At 40.6% G+C, this 18,869-nt stretch overlaps 1 protein-coding gene across 1 annotated transcript in view; it reads right to left on the minus strand.

The window, feature by feature from the left end:
• Positions 1-9,366: 9,366 nt before the first annotated feature.
• The window catches only part of FER (FER tyrosine kinase), a 162,025-nt gene continuing 152,522 nt past the window's right edge, over positions 9,367-18,869 (minus strand). Inside the window, 2 exon segments of the mRNA XM_010725904.3 lie at positions 9,367-13,561; positions 18,091-18,213. Coding sequence (XP_010724206.1) covers positions 13,419-13,561; positions 18,091-18,213 — 266 coding nt within the window. The 3' untranslated portion in view covers positions 9,367-13,418.

Raw genomic sequence — 18,869 nt, forward strand, 5'->3', positions numbered from 1 at the left:
GGCAAGTAGAACCAGAGGATGTCTCAAAAGTTCTACAAACTCTGATTTTTTTTGACGCTGACTGTTATCAGATACAGCAGTGGAAAAACAGATGTTGTCAGATATACAGATTTGTTGTCAGAGAAGGTGAGGCTGGTGTCACAGGTGAGGTCTTGCATGTTGCCTCTTACTCTCTTGCACCATTGCGGTCCTTAAGTATGAAGGACTGGTGCTGGCTGTCTAGCCTTCTTGTTAACAAGAAATAAAAGCTGTGCAAGAACTGCTTTTGCTCATCCAGCCAGCCAGAAAGGAGTCCTCAGGCCTCCCTAGCTCGTGAATGACTCTGTCCTTTATTCCAAGGACTCAGGCTCCTGTCTCACTTGGCAAGGCCCTGGCTTTGCTAGGAAGCTGTGCTCCTGGCAGTGCTGCTGCAGCCAAGCCCTGCCATGCCACCTGATCCGAGTAGCACAGCACGTCGCCATCCTGTAAATTTCCACTTGACACAGACAGTGTGTTGTCTGTTCTTGGAGACAATAGTGAAAGAATAAGACTTGGAAATGTATTTTCTGAAATATAGAATTGGTCTCCCCTGGGAAAATAACTTTGCTTTCAAAAGGGAGGATGCGAATAACTGCTTGCTGCACATGGAGTGTCACTGCCACGTAAGTGCCGTAATGCTATCCTCAATCCTAGATTATGGAGCATTTCTCCGGGGGCTCACCAGAAAACACAGCAAGAACAGAATCATTCCTAATGAGATTGTGACATTATTTTTGAGGAAAAGAAAGCTTCCCACATGTAGAAAAATCTTTAAGCTTTAGCGACAGAAAGGTTCTTGTCTACAGATCCTTTTAAAAATGCATTTTAAGACCAATTGCTCAATAGGCACAGAATAAGCTTGTTTAAAAAAGTTAAAAATAAAGTACTTTGTGATGTTTTTGTGACATTGAATTAAAAAAAAAATATTAAGTGAATGAAAAGTAAGCATGGATGAACAGTCAAGAAAAAGGATGCGGATGCAAAGGGAGCATCCCCTGTGATGAGCATCTCTCTTTTGCAGCCAGCACAAAGTAACTGAGATTCAAACATAACTCAAATGTGCAGAACTTATCTCAAATGTCTTCTGGGGAGAGTAACTGGTCAGCACTATGCTCAGCTCCTACATTCCTTGGCTTCAGATCCAGGGCAACAAGAGGAGGGAAAGTGGTATCCAGAGCTAAAAAGTGGGCACTTTTCTCCATTTATCCATGTTATCCAGGATGGCTGTCAGCTGCCAGGAGGTTGGCACTGCAGTGATGGCCATCACCACTTCAGGAACCGCCACTGCAGCAGCTGCTGTGTGGGCTTCAGGCTGAAGTTGTAGTGTGTTGCTAGCAGAAGGCTCTTCTAACCATTAAGGTTATTCTACATTTTGGCAAGAATGGAGATCTTTTACTACACCTCTATGTGGTTGCCCAGGTGCAGTGAGACCCAAAAAAGGCTGTGCTACTCCACGTGGTGTTCCAATCCATGGTCTTGGTGCTGAACCAGTGTGAAGTGCCAAGATCTCTGTATGACTTTCCTCCATTTACCTACAGATGCAGTGCTCCCGTGTCTTCTTCATTGACTTTATTTATTCTCATGTAGTAAAAATAGACAAGCCATGAAAGTAATTGCAATGCAACAGGACTGTTGGGTGCTGCATTTAATTTTGCATTTTGTTAATGTCAGGTGTCTGAAACGCCAAAAAAGGTGTTTGTGAGTTAAATCTGTGCAGAGAGGATTATCGGTATTTTGCTGAACTCGTTAAAAAGTTCAGGGACTCAGCAGGCCTACAGCAAAGTCAGCAGGCTTGAGGCTGTGTGCTGAATTCTTGCAGTGCATCCAGAGCCCAGGGACCAAAAGTATTAGCATGTGTACCCACAAGCACACATCTTCTCCTGCAGTTCACATTGCTGCTGAACGTAGCCCACAGCCTCACAAATTATTGCCATAATTCTCTCAAGAATGAAGCCAACACTGTCACAAATAAACTACCCAGGACAGCCCTGAGCAATGCCACTATCTTTGTTCCCTTCTTCCCATCTGCATCTTACCATGAGATCCAAATGTAAACACTGATGGAAACTAGAGGCACCTGGGAGCAGCAGGAAAGTCTCTGTGGGGATGGACAGCACTTCCATGGGGAAGGGACACTGAGATGGTCTCTATCCAGAGAATGTGCCACGAGGAGAAAACATGTCTGAGTGTAGATTTGCTTCCGTGCAGAGGATGGTTGCTCTGCCCACTAGCGTCCACATTTTCTTCCATGCCTTTCTGCTTGCCCTGTTTTTCCTTCTGAGGTATCATAAGAAGTGTAGACATGGCATGCCTGCCCATTTGAAGCATTACAAAAGGCTACCTGACCTCAGAAAGCTGTCACAGTGCAGCTTTTGCTGGAGGTGATGTAACGGATGGATTATTCTCCATGGGCATATGAGAGTTACAAATCATTGCCACACAGAGACCTGAGAAATTGTATTTTAGACTGAAAGGCCAGCAGAAAGTCAGCCAAATGCCCTTGGGCCTCTGCAAACTTTTGTCCTGGCTCCCAGAGATCACTAAGTTTGAGAGAAATGGACGTGACATCTGAATTTTTTTTTCTGCTCCTGCAGTGAAATACTTCTGATCAATATTAAAATAAATACTTGTCACTTTGCTGGGAACACTGATTAGTAGGGCTCATAAAGGACGTAACACCAACCTCTGACTTCCTCACAGCTGTCACCGCTCCACAGGACACAGGCAGACTGAAATACACTTCTGTTTCTTGTCCCTGTGTCTTGCCATGGCTGTGGCCTAGGAGCTGCCCTAGGCCTGGATGGTCACTGCACCACCCAACATGACTAGTATCAGTTAGTCTTGCAGCACGTGGAAGAAATAAGACTTACTCCAAACAGTTTCTAATATGAATGCCAATCTTCTTAATGCAAGGATATATACAATTCATGATTCATTTTGGTGAATTGCAGAGTGCACCTTGCTGTGCAGGCCAGCTGCTCATTTATAAAATTGATTACGCATTCTCTAAAGCCATCTCTAGGGAGTAGCTAAATTGCATCCATCACTGTCAAAGGTTTTGATATCCCGATGACCGAAGAATATTAATAATAGCCAAGTGTAAAAGAAAGAACAGACTGTGCTCTGATTTTTTAATGTTTATCAATTTTTTTCTTGTCTGAGACAGTTTTATGGAAATACATTTCCAGTACACGAGCTGTTGTTAACCTCACAGCATGAGTTCCCCAAGATGCCTGGCAAAGTCATGTCTACCACTGTTGAAAAAGAAGATGTTTAATTACCTTTATTTTTTTATCCCCACGGTCTAAAAATCATAGAATGGCTTGGGTTGAAAAGGACCTTAAAGATCACCTAGTTTGAACCTCCATGGTGTGGGCAGGGTTGCCAACCACTAGACCATGCTGTCCAGAGCCACATCCAGCCTGGCCTTGAATGCCTCCAGGGATGGGGAATCCACAACATTTCTGGGCAAACTCTTCCACCACATCACCACTCTCTTCCTCCTATTATCTAACCTAAACCTTCCTGTCTTAGTTTAAAACCGTTCCTCCTTGTCCTATCACTATCAAGAGATATCATGATAATTATACTAGGTTCAATCAACAAAACTTTGGCTCTGTAGTTCTATTACTTCAGAATGATTTCATCACCAACCCTCTCAAGCATCAGAGGAGATGGAGAGCAATGAGCACTCACATTGCTGTGAGTAAAAAGATTTCTTTGAGGTGTTAGGTCTGTGGACAGTGGGGGCATTGCGGCCAAGGCTCAGAATGTTGAGAGCACCCAATCCCCAGATGTGGTATGAGCTCTGAGCCACCCATTTTGCGTGCAGGGAGCTCTCACTGGGAGTGGAGTCTCACTTTGTCAACTAGATGGGACCAAAGCTGCTCAGTGGGGTATACTCTTCATCCTTTTCCAAGGAAAACAGGCCAAGAGGAAGGAGGGAAATTTAGGGGAAGTCTCCTGCCGACCCTCCACAACTGGGAGCAGCCTCTCCACAAGCCAGGCTCAGCTTCTTCTTCCTGTCAACATCAAGGTTAAGTGTCAAAGCTGGGCTTTGAGAGATGGATGGTGTATTGCAGGTGACTACCAGGTCTTGCATGATTTACGTACAAGTGGTGATAACCAACAGTCTGTGTTCTCTCTATTGTTTCACATGGCTGCTTTCAAAAGTGCCTGAAGCTGATGTTTTCTGCAATAGTATGACAGAGGTTTTTTTTTCTGAAAATTATTCTTAATGAGCTTATTCTTCAGCCTCTCTCCAACAAAAACTCCCATAAGCCAGAATAGAAGAACATCATGAATGTTCAGCAAAGAACATCAGCAAAGCAGATATGGTTGACAAATTGATCATGGATTTTCCTGTCTCTTAGTTTTAAATTCACTTAATTCTCATATTTCATGGTAATCACATAATTAGGGGAGTTTCAGCAATAAACCTAGTAATTTCCAAGTGACAAATTACGGCAAATGCTACTAGTTATTTCCAACATTGACTGTACTCTCTGGCTCTGAGAAGTGCTTTCAGGCAGTTTTCCTTGGCTCAAAACAGAGCAGGACAGACCTGCAGCTGCGACTTGAATTCTGGGGGGGGTCTCTGCCAGCTGGGACAATGAGGGAAAGGTAGAGGCACATGGGCTGGGACAGCCATGAGAGCCTGTTGTTGAGGTGGTTGCACTGCAGAGAAAATTCAAATCCATGGGGGTGGAACTGTAGTTGTGAACTATGTCACTTTTGGTGCACTGTAACATCTCCACGTGCCGTGTATTGAATTCCTGGACACCTGAGCCTGGTACACCCTCTTGAAGGTATACCTAATTTACAAAAGGTCTAATAATAAACAAACAAACAAACAAACAAATAAACAAATAAAAGGGGGGCAAGATTTCAACTTCTGTGTTTAGTTTGGATTATCTCAACATTTTTTAAAAGATCAAATGGTTTCAAAGGTTCCTTATTCTGGGTTATTTTCTTAATTAGACCAGCTGAGCAGTTACAAGGTCGTTTCTCTGTACCCAGCCAGCTCTGCAGGCTCCTTGTGCACAAGAGGAACTGCTGGGGCTGGGAGCTGGTGAGCTGGGGTTTCTGCAGATAGCATTTTCCTGCACAGCTCATCCAGGAAAACTCACAATTGATGACTATAATATGCTGAATGCCTGTCAGAGAATAGTGTGTTGTCCCAGATGTCCCATATAAATGGCTGTGTGAAGAGTGATTCTGATGGGATCAAAAAACAGGTGCTTAAGACACGAGTTGTATGGAAATTACTTTCTGTCCTGGAATGAAAGGGAAACCTATTTTCATGTAAAATAAAAGTGGAAATGAAATATGTTAGCTTGTACAAATAACAATTGAAACTCTTTGTTTGGCACTATTAAAAGCATCTGTTGTATCTGAAATTCCAGCTACTGCAGGAAAAGATAGTTATGGTTGACAGCCTCCTCAAAGCTGGCCAAGTACATCTAATAGAAGGCATTTTTCTTAGTTCTCCTCCTTAAAAAATATGCCGATTTAAAACAACAACAACAAAAATCCTGAAAATCCTGAGCTTGATAGAAATGAGAAGAATTCAGAGAGTGAGGTGAAGCAGATACAGAGTGGGAGACTTCTTGCATACATCATAGCAAGAAGGCAGAAGTGTCTGCCACTACCATGCTGTAAGATAGCCTAATAAGAAAACCATGTTACTGACGAGCAGCTGAGAAGATATTTACTTCTTCGAAGAAAAAGATTTTGGTTCAGGCCTGTTGCTGCTGATTAAATATACCTGAAGTGTATACTGTATGTTTGAAATGAAGTACTGTAAATGTCTTCCAAGCTAGAGCTGATGTAACGCAAGTTGACACTGTCTTCCTCATTTACTAGGGCTGGCAAGAGTGGGCTTGTATTTATGAGAGTAGAAGGGCATTCCTGTCACCACAAGAGTCACAGGAGAACATTTGGATGGTGTATTTGCTCTTGAGGGCAGAGATCTGGGTTGCATGCTGCACATGGGTCTGAACAACCCCATGGAGCTCCATAGGCGTGAGGGAGAGCAGCTGGAAAGCTGTCCAACAGAAAAGGACCAGGAGGTGTTTGTTGACATTCACGCAAACATGAGTCAGCAGTGTACTGTGGTGATCAAAAAGGCTAATCCTATCCTGGCCTATGTCAGAAATAGTGTGGCGAGAAGGACCAAAAAAGATTTTCTCCTTGTGTGTGGTTCTCGTGAGACCGTATCACGAATCTTGTGCTCAGTTTTGGGTTTCTTGCTATGAGAAGGATATTCACTTTAAGTGCGCCTACAGAAGAGCAACAAAGATGGTGCAGAAACCAGAGAACCAGACTTAATAGGAATAAGCGAGTTAACTGGGGTTGTTTAGTCTGGAGAAAAGAAGGCTGAGGGAAGACCTTATTGCTCCCTGTGATTGCCTGAAAGGAGGCTACAGCGTGATGTCAAACTCTTCTCAGGTGACAAGTGATAGGGTGTGAGTTAATAGCCTAGATCTAAGTCCCAGAGTTATTTTTATAATATTTTTATTTTTTGTTTCAAACTCAGGGTTGTAAAGTACTGGAAAGGATTTTTGGTTCCACAAGTTTGTGGAATCAGATGAGTGGGAGACTTGGAAATAAGGACTTAGAGTAACGTTTTGGTCTAACTTTACAGTGGCTCTGAATTTTCTGTGTTAGTGTAACCACGATGGGCTTTCATAGCTACTGCTTGCAGAAACAACTTTAGAAACTACATTATCCTCCTTACCCCTCTCTATACCACCTCTGTCATGAATTACACTTAGCAATGCAAACTTTCAAGAGAGGAAGTAGATAAATCTTTCAATATATTATGCTGTACCTAAAGCAATCTCATGTTTCTCGAACTGTCAGAGAATTAATATTTCATTAGCATTGAATGTGCGTTGAAGATGACACATGCTTCTTCCCATTACAGCATGACCAAATCTCAGTCTGCTCTTCTGAGTATTCAGTTAGCCTGTAGTTCGATTTCACTCTTTCCTCAATTCTTTTTGGAGAATATTGTGACTAGAACATGACTCAAAGGAGGACTAAAATCCAACTGCCTCACTGAATGTGATGGGGATCACACCGTCCTTATCACGATTTTCATATTGGAGCCATGTAATCATGCCACTGCTGGTACATCCTACTCATGGTGCATCAGCTCCATGCTGACTAAGTGTGAGTTACTGCAAGTTTCTTCACATCTATGCTGGTTTGAGGCATGGAGTGAGTGTGTGGGGTGGTTAATTGGGTAGATCTGCCAAAGAAGTTAAAAATAGGAACAATGTATAGTTCTTGGTCCAAGCTAAGCTCTCTAAGCATGGAAGTGGTGGCAGGTTAGGGACTCACAGGCAAATTTCAAGGAAGTCAGCAAATCAGGTGGCCACTGACCTGAAAATGCTGTAAGGAAAAAAATCCACTCCCCAAACCAAACATACTTCATCCCAATCCTTCAAATCCACAAAGAACAGGATGAAGGCAGGCACATATTTTTGATATAATCCTTCTCTGTGTCTCTGAACAAGACTAATGAGCATCTATATTTTGACTAAAACAGTATTTCTCCAAACTTAAGGAAAGGTTTTGTACATGAGCATCAAAACATTTAAACATGCATTATTTGGATGTAAAATGGAGGGAGGTATGGCTGTTGCTTATAGACAGAATTAAATAATCTCATTTCGACATGTCAACTTTGGGCAATTGGATAAAATGCGATGAATGCAAATTATCAACATTGTTATGCCTAAATGTATTCTGTGGAGAGTTTCACCAGTTGCACAGTACCTGCTGGAGCAGGATTCACAGGTCAGATTGGCACAGAAATGCTAATTTGAAAATTCAGCTTGAACTGAAATATGAAACAAGGTGTTTTTGTAGTGTTGGAATTGTGGCACTCATGTTCCTGCACAGGACTGTTTTGTCACTGCAGACTGTTAGTTATGTCTGTTAAGGGAAGACGTGTCTGAATGGCTAAATGAGGCATCTTAAGAATATGGAAATGCTATGACTGCTATTTAAAGTGATTCTTATGTGCGCAACCTCCATCGGGATCTTCTGAGAAGTCTTATGAACATAATCTTTTATACTCCAGCTACTTTACTTCTAAACTAGTAAAAAATGTAGGACTATATGAAGACTCTGATCACCTTGAAGGCTAATCTCCTAAAGAACTGCTGTGACACTTCAAAGGAGGAAATTTGATGAGCCAGTACTGTCCGGTGTTTGGCAGTAGCACGTTTTCCAACAATGTCTTTGTAACTGAAAGGTGGGGCATTGCTGGGCAGAACAGACTTAACTGCAGCAAATTTTACTAAAATTATCTTGCAGATAAATGACCCAGCAGAGAGGTAGCATGGCTATGTGCAATCCCACGCTGTGTTGTCTTCTGTTTCAATACCCATCAGCACATCCGAGGGATGAGCTTTGGATTTACATCTCTCTCAGGAATGGTTATTGGGAGATGGTGTACAAAAGTACCTCAAAGAGTTTGTAAGAGGGAATAGTAATATTTAATTCCTTAAAATGCGTGGGTACACAAAGGCTGTCACTCCACTGGTGCTGTGTGTTTGAGCAAGGTGCAGCTGCAAGGAGCAGAAGGCAGCTGGAAAAGTTCTTTCAGTGACTTATTTATAGCCACAAGATCTGAAAAGATATTTAAATCTTTTTTTGTAGCATAATAGTTCTGTTTTTTGTTTTTTTTGTTTTTTGTTTTTTTTTTTACCTCAGCCATAACTTCTGTATTGTAGACTTAAAATTAACTAATACTAAAAAGTGATTATGGAAATAGAAGAAATTGCATCAAAGCATGGTGAAAATGGAAATTATTATAGAGATTGGTTTCATTCAAAATAAACAGCATAGAACTCAGATACGTATTTACATTGTTGCATTGCTCTTAACTGGAAACCTGTGTAGAAAGAGGAAGGATTTTGCAGAATATGGATGTTTGCTTTTCAGAGCTTTGCTTAGCGTAATTCTAGCTTGAATTAAAATGAGCATGGTGTTACACCATCATCAGCACTGCAGAGCTAAAGCCCCAGGTTTCAAACCTCTTCCAACATTTTCTTCCACTTGTGCCCACTTGGTCACTCTTTCTCGTCTCTTCCCCATTAAAAGAGGAGACAAGTGACAGGCAAACTAGGCATAAGAATCAAATGGATAACTCCTGAAGTTGCCAAAGAAAACAACTTCCCAACAAACAAACCTGAACATTTGATTTTCTTTCTTAGAGAACTACAGACTACTTTGAATTGTAGTTCTCCCCTGAGCACTGTTCGGTCTTCCCTTGGCTACGGACCAAATGAATGAATACATCGTTTCAATATCAAGTAAAATGAGACAGCTTGATACAGATATTTTACATTTATTGGAAGAGTACAGTAAAAAGGGGACATGTAACTTGTCCATGAGAAAAGACAGAGCATTATTCAAAATTGGCCTGCAGTTTACAAGAACTCTGTTTTGTATCAGCCTAGGAAAATAAAAAAGTTAGCTGAAGTTCAAAAGGGTAACCTTAAAGTATATTAAAAAATGGCAAATAAATGGAGTTAGATTGCAAATCTATTTAAAATTATAAAGGACAGACAACTGGCAACTGTATTACATAGTCATCATTTTCAGTCTTGCTTAAAAGTCAGATGAACTTGTGATGTGGGTATTTTTTGTTTGTTTTTACATGTGTTACTATCCATGCACTCATTTCCAGTGTTATGTATTACCAATATTTCACAAATGTATTATTTTTAAACAACAAGGAGCATAAAAGGTGCTTTACCTGATATTAAACTTGCTGGTGTTTAACTCAGGCACAAACTGGAAAAGAAGGTTTGTTTGCGAGCTGTACCCCACTCAGGATCAGTGGTGTCGAGGGTCCATTGCATGTAGTTCTGTGACCCAGGCCTCCCTCAGTGCCCCTCTGCCATTCCCAGCTGCTGCAATGGCACAAAGGAAAAGAAACACATGCAACTGAAACAGGCATCCTAGAACGGTTAGCCCCAGACTACTCTCTGGGAGTCCTTTGGATATGCATGTAACTATCCAGTCCTTTTATAGAAGGGAAAAATGGGGTTTCAGTCCTCAGCATTTCCTTTCAGGAATCCGCCTGACTTTCGTGTCCTGTACAATGAACCTGTTTCTTCCTATTACATGTTTTTTGGATAAAAAACCCAACAGGTTAACCTGTCAGTTACAGGTTACACAACAGCAGGAATATGAATCCAAACATTGGAGGTTTGGATCTGTAACATGACCAAACAGAAGATGGAAGGAAAGAGAATACCAGCTCCCCCTTGCATATTTCCTCTTCTGTTTGCCTGGATACTGATAATGAAATAATGCTGTTGCTCTCTCCTTATGCACAACCTCAGGCAATGCCAGCGATCAGCCACAACTCACCATGCAGCAAGCTTCCCCTCAACAGCAGGTTTGTTGGTAGACTGCAGCGAGCATTAAGTGTTCTACAGAAGTGTCCCTTGCAGACTGCAAGGCCCTTCCTACAGCAAACTGGCTGCATCCACGCCACGTACCGGAATGGCCAAGAGCACCTAGCCATTTTAGTTGGAATCTAGCAATTCACTTTCATGGTGAGAGCTACACCTTTGCACTAGAGTGGTGCAACTAACTATACTTTTGCACTGAAGAGTTCTACCCTCTTGTCCAATTCAAATAAAATGCAAATGCTTCTACTATAGTGGTATTTCCTATCAGGAAGATTGCTGTTAATACTGTAACAGGTTTGAACTGAAACAATTACTTCTGCTGATCTTTAAAAAGCCTTAAGATGTATCAACTTGGACACCTCCTGGAAGACTGACTCCCTGCAGAATTTGCAGACTGAGCAATGCTCAGCTCCTGAAGCTGCATGTCTCAGCATTTGGAGGTAGTGGGTAAAACTACCAGTGTAAGTAAACATTGTATCACATATGGAAGTCAAATTTCTAAAAGAAAAATGGATATAAATAATGCAAATCAATACTCAGAGGAAATTCCTGGCAATTAGAAGGCATATGTACAAGGATGTTTAGTCAGAATTAAGTCATTGCTACTAATTTCAAAGATAGCATTTTGAATCTAGTCTGACAGCAAATCATCCTTTTTTCCGGGAGTGCAATTAGCTTCATAATTTTTCCAGTGTGAGCAGGACGCTCTGTATCACAAAACAGGCAGTCAGGAATGCTGTTTTTCAGTGTCTTTTATGGTATGTACAATTCATGATACACCCAGGATTTGTAGCATGATTGGAAACAGTTTGGACAATGCGCTTCACCTTAATTCACAGTTAGTTCAGTCTTCATATAAACACTTTGCCACAGGAGGGTATAATGGCACTAAAACATTTTTGAATCAAACTAAGCCAGAGAGATATTTGAAGCTTTTCTGTCGCAAGAGTAACTTCCTTGAGTTATGTGACAGGCTCCATGTGTGGTATGTGGCAGTGTCAGAACTAAAGAACAGTTCAGAGACGCAGGGCGCAGAGCACTACAGCAGAGCTCAGCTGGAATTACCCCCCACACACCTCTCTGTGAGCAGTGGAAGGATCTTGAATAATTTAAGCACAGGATCTGAGTGAACTAGTTTACATAACAAAATAAGCGTTTCATATTACAACTGACTTTGATAATTAGGGATTTTTTCATATGTTAGGAAAGACTGAGCTGATTACACAGAGATGATAACGTGGATCTGTGCTTTTTTAGTGGTAGAAGTTTCTTGCACATGTTATCAACACGTGTAATCTAGAAGGAACCTCTGATTTTTCTTTTAAGAAGCAGAAACGCTTTAACTTTTTGGATGATTTAAATGGAGGAAGATGCACCTCTCAGAACTCATATACGTCAGCTTTGTACTTGGTCTGTAAGGTTTTGTACTCCTAAAACTAGATCGCAATTCCAGATAGTGGCAATTTAGGAACACTCTCACCAAGCCAAGTCTGCAAGTGAAGCTGAGTGTTAATAAAGCACAAATATGCAATGCTGAGAAAGGAACAGAGCTGAAATCACAGCTGCAATATCTGCTTCAGTGAAGGATCAGGAGCAACACTAGAAAGACCATTCAGAACTTGACAACGAATTTTTGGGTTTTCAGCTTGAGACTTTTACGTGGGTTATTTTCCTGTTGTTTTTGTTGTCTTTTTTTTTTTCTTTTTTTTTTCTTTTAACAAGTTTCCTTTATTTTTGGTGACATTTACAATTTGTCTATCCCCCATCTTTTAAAACCTGATTGTAATGATTTTAAAAATTTAGAAGGTTAGTATTTCTACTCTGCCTTGTTCCACCTGTCACAGACTTAAAATATACGTTCTTATTTGGGTTTCTTGGATAATTTCTCATGCCATATAAACATAGTGTTTTCCCATCAACACTATGCATGGAATGTGCTTTTTTTTATGTAACCTTTTAAAAGCTCCAACTGCACACTGAGGGTTATTGCCAATTTAAGGGAAAAAAAATCAGGATTGAAAGTAAATCTAGAAATTCACATTCTTTAACTCCTCTAAGATCAATGCTACTGGTCACCTATTACAATGCTGCTATCAGTAGCAAATCTCTTTCCGTTGGCCTATCATTTTTACCTATTCTTTGGAAGACAGACGATTTGCAGTATTTCTTAACAACGAATGTACTCAATAACTGTTATTTTGTTTGTTTGTTTCTTAAACAAACGTAGGTAATTAAAAGAGACACATTACTAAATTCTGATGGCTTCATAGGAAAAAGAGGGGTAGAGTAAAGGACACAGGTAAATAACATAAAAAGTCATAAGAACTTACTATAGCACGGTAAGAAATGAACACGTAGCTCAGTTTTCCACAGAAGAAATTTCCGGATTTTGCTGTTTGGTAAGCAGACTTACATCCAGAATCTAATTGACCTTTACACTTGAAACAAGCTATCGTTAAAAAAAAAATAAAATGCAGACAGAATTTGAAAAATACAAAAATTTCTGACTGAAATACTTGTCAAAACTGTCTTCAGTCTTAAGGCCAACATGCATGACACAGTCACCATGTTAGAGAGCTGCTGGTGTTGACAACTGAGACAGGGACAGCAGAGTGCGAAGACTGCGTTAAGTAGAAAAACTCTGAAAAATGTCATTAGCAGTTACTTACTGTAAAACACATAAAAGCCACAGTTCCTTAAATCTACAGTATGTGCTTTCCTATTTACATGTAACCTAAATGACAATAGTACTGTGGATATATAGCATTTGGCAGTATATGTCTTTAATGCAGGTGTAGACATAATTCAGGATGGTACACATGTATATAAAAACCAGTTAATTTTAAAGTAATCCTAAATGAATATTGCAAATAATGTTGTATAAACGCATAATGTTTTAGGGGAAAAAATACTTCAATGGAAAATTAAGTCCCACATATTGAGTTTGGCACCAGTATATCACTATGTCACTTTCTTTTTGATTGAAGATAGCTCTTTCTGAATCTCACTGAATTTTGGTCGATTCTCGGGATGGTAGTCCCAGCATCTCTGCATTATTTTATATATTTCTTCTGGGCATTTTTGTGGTGCTGACATTCGGTAACCTGGTACACAAGAAAAGGGGAAAAAGTTCAGTACCGAAGAGACAAATATAAAAAGAAATGTGCAAAGCTCATGATTAAAAAATAAACTGAGGGTCAGTTTTACATCTGTTTACATCTGTAATATGAACAAATTCTTCAATACCCTGTAAGGATGGGTAAGTATTAATCTAACCCAAGCTCAGGTATTAATGACATTTAAGTTGTGTAGGGTAAACTGTCAATATGTCTTTCAAAATGCAAAGACCTTTATGTTCATTGTTCTTCCACTGTTTGTATCCTCAAGAGGTTCCCTTCCCACCTACAGTTTATCTGTTTTTTTCCTCCCCCTCATTTTCTTATTTTGGTATTTTCCCACATCATCCTAACGCTAATATTCTTCTGATTTGCTCCTGAAGGCACTCTGCTCTCAAAACTGAAGGAGGTCAATGACTTAGAGATGAACATGAGAATGAACAACCACTCATTTGCAGGTGATAACTCGAAAGCTATAGATGAATGGACTAAAGAGATGTACCTACAGCAAAAAAGGCAACCTCCTAATAAGCAGGAAGTAAAGCAAAAATCCCAGAATGCCTGCAGTCGAAAACCATGAGCTCCTGGCAAAACTCAAGCAAAAAAAGGGAGCATGAAGAGGATGAATATGTTGGATGGAATACAAAGACAGTGGCCAAGCACCCTAGGCTGAGGGTAGGAAAACAAAAGCCCAGCAAGAGTGGAATCCTGCCAAAGATGCCAAAGGCAAGAAGGAGGGCTTTGGTAAGTACACAGGTGACAAAACAAAAGCTAGGGAAAATGTAGGCTTACTGCTCAAGAAGGCATAGCATGTTGGGACACAACATGAAAAAGGCTGAGGAATTGAATGCCTTCTTTGCCTCTGTTGTGGCTAGCAAGACTGGCTTCCAGGAATACTAGGCATGAAGGACAAGAGGAAAAGTCTGGAGCAAGGAATATGCAAGATGGTGGAAGAAGATCAGGTCAGGGAATACCTAAGCACACCGGTCATACATAGGTTCATAGAACCTGATGAGAAGCAACCGCAGGTGCAGATGCAGATGTCACCAAGAGGCCAATCTTGATAGTACTTGACTGATCAAGAGAAGTGGAAAAACATTCAAGAACCAGCAGGAAAGCAAATGATACTCCTATCTTCAGAAAGGGCAGGAAACACACAATGACTACAGGAATCTCAGCTTCACATGAATCACAGAGCAGCTTATCCCGGAAACCATTTCCAAGCACATGAAGGATAACAAAGTCAGTGGGAGTAGTTAGCCAATCTGAAGATCTTTGTGATGAAATCATCATATTTGTAGAGGACAGAACAAGGGATTTCATAGAACCCTAGAATGGTCTGGGTTGAAAAGGACCACAATCATCATCTAATTTCAACCCCCTTCTATGAGCAGGGTCGCCAACCACCAGACCAGGCTGCCCAGAGCCACATCCAGCCTGGCCTTGAATGCCTCCAGGAATGGGGCATCCACAAACCTCCTTGGCAACCTGTTCCAGTGCATCACCACCCTCTGGGTGAAAAACTTCCTCCTAATATCTAACTTAAACCTCTCCTGTCTCACTTTAAAACCATTCCCCCTTGTCCTATCACTATCCACCCATTTAAACAGCCATTGCCCCTCCTGTTTGTACACTCCCTTCAAGTACTGGAAGGACGCAATGAAGTCTCACCGGAGCCTTCTCTTCTCCAAGCTAAACAAGCCCAGTTCCCTCAACCTTTCCTCACAGGAGAGGTGCTCCAGCCCTCTGATCATCTTAGAGGCCCTCCTCTGGACCTGCTCCAAGAGCTCCACATTTTTCCTGTACTGGGGGCCCCAGGCCTGGACGCAGTGCTGCAGATGGGGCCTCACAAGAGCCGAGTAGAGGGGGACAATCACCTCCCTCTCCCTGCTGGCCGTCCCTTTTTTAATGCAGCCCAGAAAGAGTTGGCCTTCCAGGCTGCAAGCACACACTGCTGGCTCATTCAGTAAGGCTGTTAACAATACATCCCAGTAGATCTGAATGGATAAGCACTTGAAACACAGTCTGAATGTGCAGACAGGTGGACTGAAAATCTGCTGAACAGTTGGGTCCAGAGGAAAGCACACAGTCTAGTAGGAGGGCTGTAATTAGTGAAGTACGCCAGGGCTAAGTACTGGGGCCTGATTAACATCTTCATTAATGATTTGGATCTTGTGGCAGAGTATACCCTCAGCAAGTGTGCAGATGACACAAAACCAGGAGGAATGGCTGATATACCACTGTCATGCTGCCATCCAGAGGGAACTGAAAGGGGTGGAAAAATGTACCTTATAAATTTCAACATGGAGATGTGCAGAGTCCTGTACCTGGAGGGTAACAACCCCAGGTACCAGGACATGCTGGGACCACCCAGCTGGAAAGCAGCTTGGTAGAAAAAGCCTCGAGGGTGTTGGTGGACACCAAGTTGAATGTGAGCCAGACAGAAGTACATACCCCAGGTATCTTTGTGGAAAAGAAGGCTAGTGAGATACTTTGCCTTGCTTGTCAAAGCATTGCCATCAGGTGGAGGGACATAATCCTTCCTCTTTTCTAAACACTGGTGAGTGAGGCCACACGTGGAGAACAGGGTCCATTTCTGAACCTTCCACTACAAGAGAGCATGAACAGACTGCAAAAAGTCCTGAGGAGGGTCACAAAGAAGACTGAGGAGACTGAAGCATCTCTCCTCTGAATTAAAGCTTACAATGCTTGGATTCAGGTTCAACCTGGTGAAGAAAAGAGCTATGCCAGGACAAGATGCAATTGGCACAAGCTGGAACACAAGATATTCTCTCTGAATACCAGCAAGCACTTCTGTGCTATGTGGGTGATGGAGCACTGGCACAGGCTGTACAGAGAGGCTGTGGGGTCTCCTTACTGGAGATCTCCTAAAGCTGCTTGGTCCTGGGCACCATGCTCTGAGTGTCCCTACTTGAACAGGAGACCAGATAGGACCCAGAAGTCTCTGTCCACCTGTCATTCTGTGAACTGTTTACCAAATACAACTCTCAGGGTTAATTACAGGCAGAGAACAGCTCAGTGGGCTGGCACACAGGGTTCTACAGCTAACACAGCTCTGTGACTTCAGGCTTACTGTAGAAACCTCTCTCTTTCTAAAGCAGAGTACAAATGACTCTAGACTCACACAACAGGTAAATCAAAGAACTAATTTTGATTTTTTTTATAGTATATGTGTCTGCTCTAGGTGCATGACTGATGTGTGTAACTTCAAAGGAGCTCTAAGACACACAGATAGTATGAAGCCACATAAAAAATCCTTTCCTTCATGAAGCTGTCCCTATAAACTAGTTCTTTAAAACAGTGATGGCAGCAACTATTTTTTGCCTCTAAAGTGAAGTGATTCTATATACTCAATTTGGGATTGAAATTATCCTTGTTTAATTGTAAGCATTCAAGCAACTAAATGTACTGATGACTCATACTGATTGAGGAATTGAGACAGATAAATCAGGAAGAAAATCTGGAATATCCTAGCTGACTATCCTAACAGATAAGCTGTAATTTTGTGAAAACCAGAAAAAAAATGATGATACAAGAAATGATGATTCTAGAAGAAAAACTGAAAGAGAATTTCTTATGGGCCATCAGGAATGTTTTTCCATAATACAAAAAAAACTAGAAAGGCAAAAAAATACTTCTTAATTTTTCATCTGGATCAATTTCTTTGCAGTGGATTCAAACAGTAATTAGGTAGTAAAACTTAATTTTACATACATGTCTCTGCTTTGACAAAGATTGAATTTTTGCTTTTGCCTTTTAAGGATAAGCTTTGGTGGTCATCTACAGTGATAATAATCAACAACAATGACCCCCTCCATCCCCTCCACCAAACTACACTTTTTAAAAATCAATTACTAGTCTTACTCATTTAGAACCTGTTTTACACAGTAGTACTACGCAGAGTTCTGAAATGTCACTAAATATGATGAAAATAAATCAAAGTCCTGAAATCCTGCTTGTAGTTATTTGCCACTTTAATAAAAGTCTTCTGATTATTTTGTAGGGGAGAAATGCAGCTTTCATAGCTCAAGCAGCTTAACATTTTCTACTGCAACTGATAAAACTTTGTCTGAAATACTTTAATATAGAAGATGGAATGATACAGATTTTTTTCTTCTAGTAACTTAGAATATTTATAGGTGCATTAGCATAATCTTAAATAATTCATTCTGCTCAAGCCTCTGCTTTCCATAGCAGTAAATTCATCCTCTCTTCATCTTACCTTTTAGTAACACACATGTATGTTTTATACATTATGCATACATAAAATGTGCTAGAAGTCCTTCCTCCTTTAAGTCAGTGGTCAATACATTCCTTTTCATTTTTAATATACATCTATGTTTGTTAGAATTATCAAGTAAATAATTTTACAATATTTTTGCTAACATTTCCAGATAGCTAATTCCAGATAAATAGTTCCAGATAGTATTTATTTGTTATCTTTCTTTGTCTGGTACATCCTCATGGATGCATATAGCATTTCTTTCACTTCCTACCTTTCTCAACTTGTTCTCGTGCTTGTTGGTTGGTCATTCCAGGATATGGGCATACTCCTAAACTGAACGTCTCCCACAGAAGAATTCCAAAGCTCCATACATCGCTCTCTGATGTGTATCTCCCTAAGAAAAGGAGAAAACACACAGCTTAGTCTACAGAGAAATTCATTCTTCAAATGATTCCAGATACTATTTTTTTTGTAAAATATTATATTGGGAATCTTTAAGCTGAACAAAGCTGTAGCTACAAATAAACACTCTGTAAATACCATAGTCTTCAGTATTAGAAATGATATATTATCTTAAGTACAATAACCATAGTACAAGCCAACTTTAATTATTAAGAATTCTGACAAATAGACTTGCTACACAAAGCACATGGTTGAGATAACCTTACCATATAAATTATTCTGCTGGTAATTTAAGAATTACTTACCTCTTACAGTAAAAAAAAAATATATATTCTTTTAATACAAAAGGACTTCAACTGCTGTTTAATTTGACCCTGAAGAACTGATGCAACCAATCAGACAAAGAAAAAGTAAAAAACTGGACCTGCTTGTTCCATTGTCTCCAACTATCCTTCTCAGATAGTAAATTTTGATAACTGACTTCCAAACCTCTCTGTGTAATGAAAACCTGATTTTATGGAAGAAGAAGAGATCTTGGATCATTGTCTCTGATGTATTCACATTAAAAGAGGCACTGCATCAGAAAGTGAAGGATCCAAGCCCTTTGTAGCAGGATCTATGAAAATGTTACCGTAAAAATCCACCTCC

The sequence above is a fragment of the Meleagris gallopavo genome, chromosome Z, assembly GCF_000146605.3.
Source record: "Meleagris gallopavo isolate NT-WF06-2002-E0010 breed Aviagen turkey brand Nicholas breeding stock chromosome Z, Turkey_5.1, whole genome shotgun sequence".
Taxonomy (NCBI): Eukaryota; Metazoa; Chordata; class Aves; order Galliformes; family Phasianidae; genus Meleagris; species Meleagris gallopavo.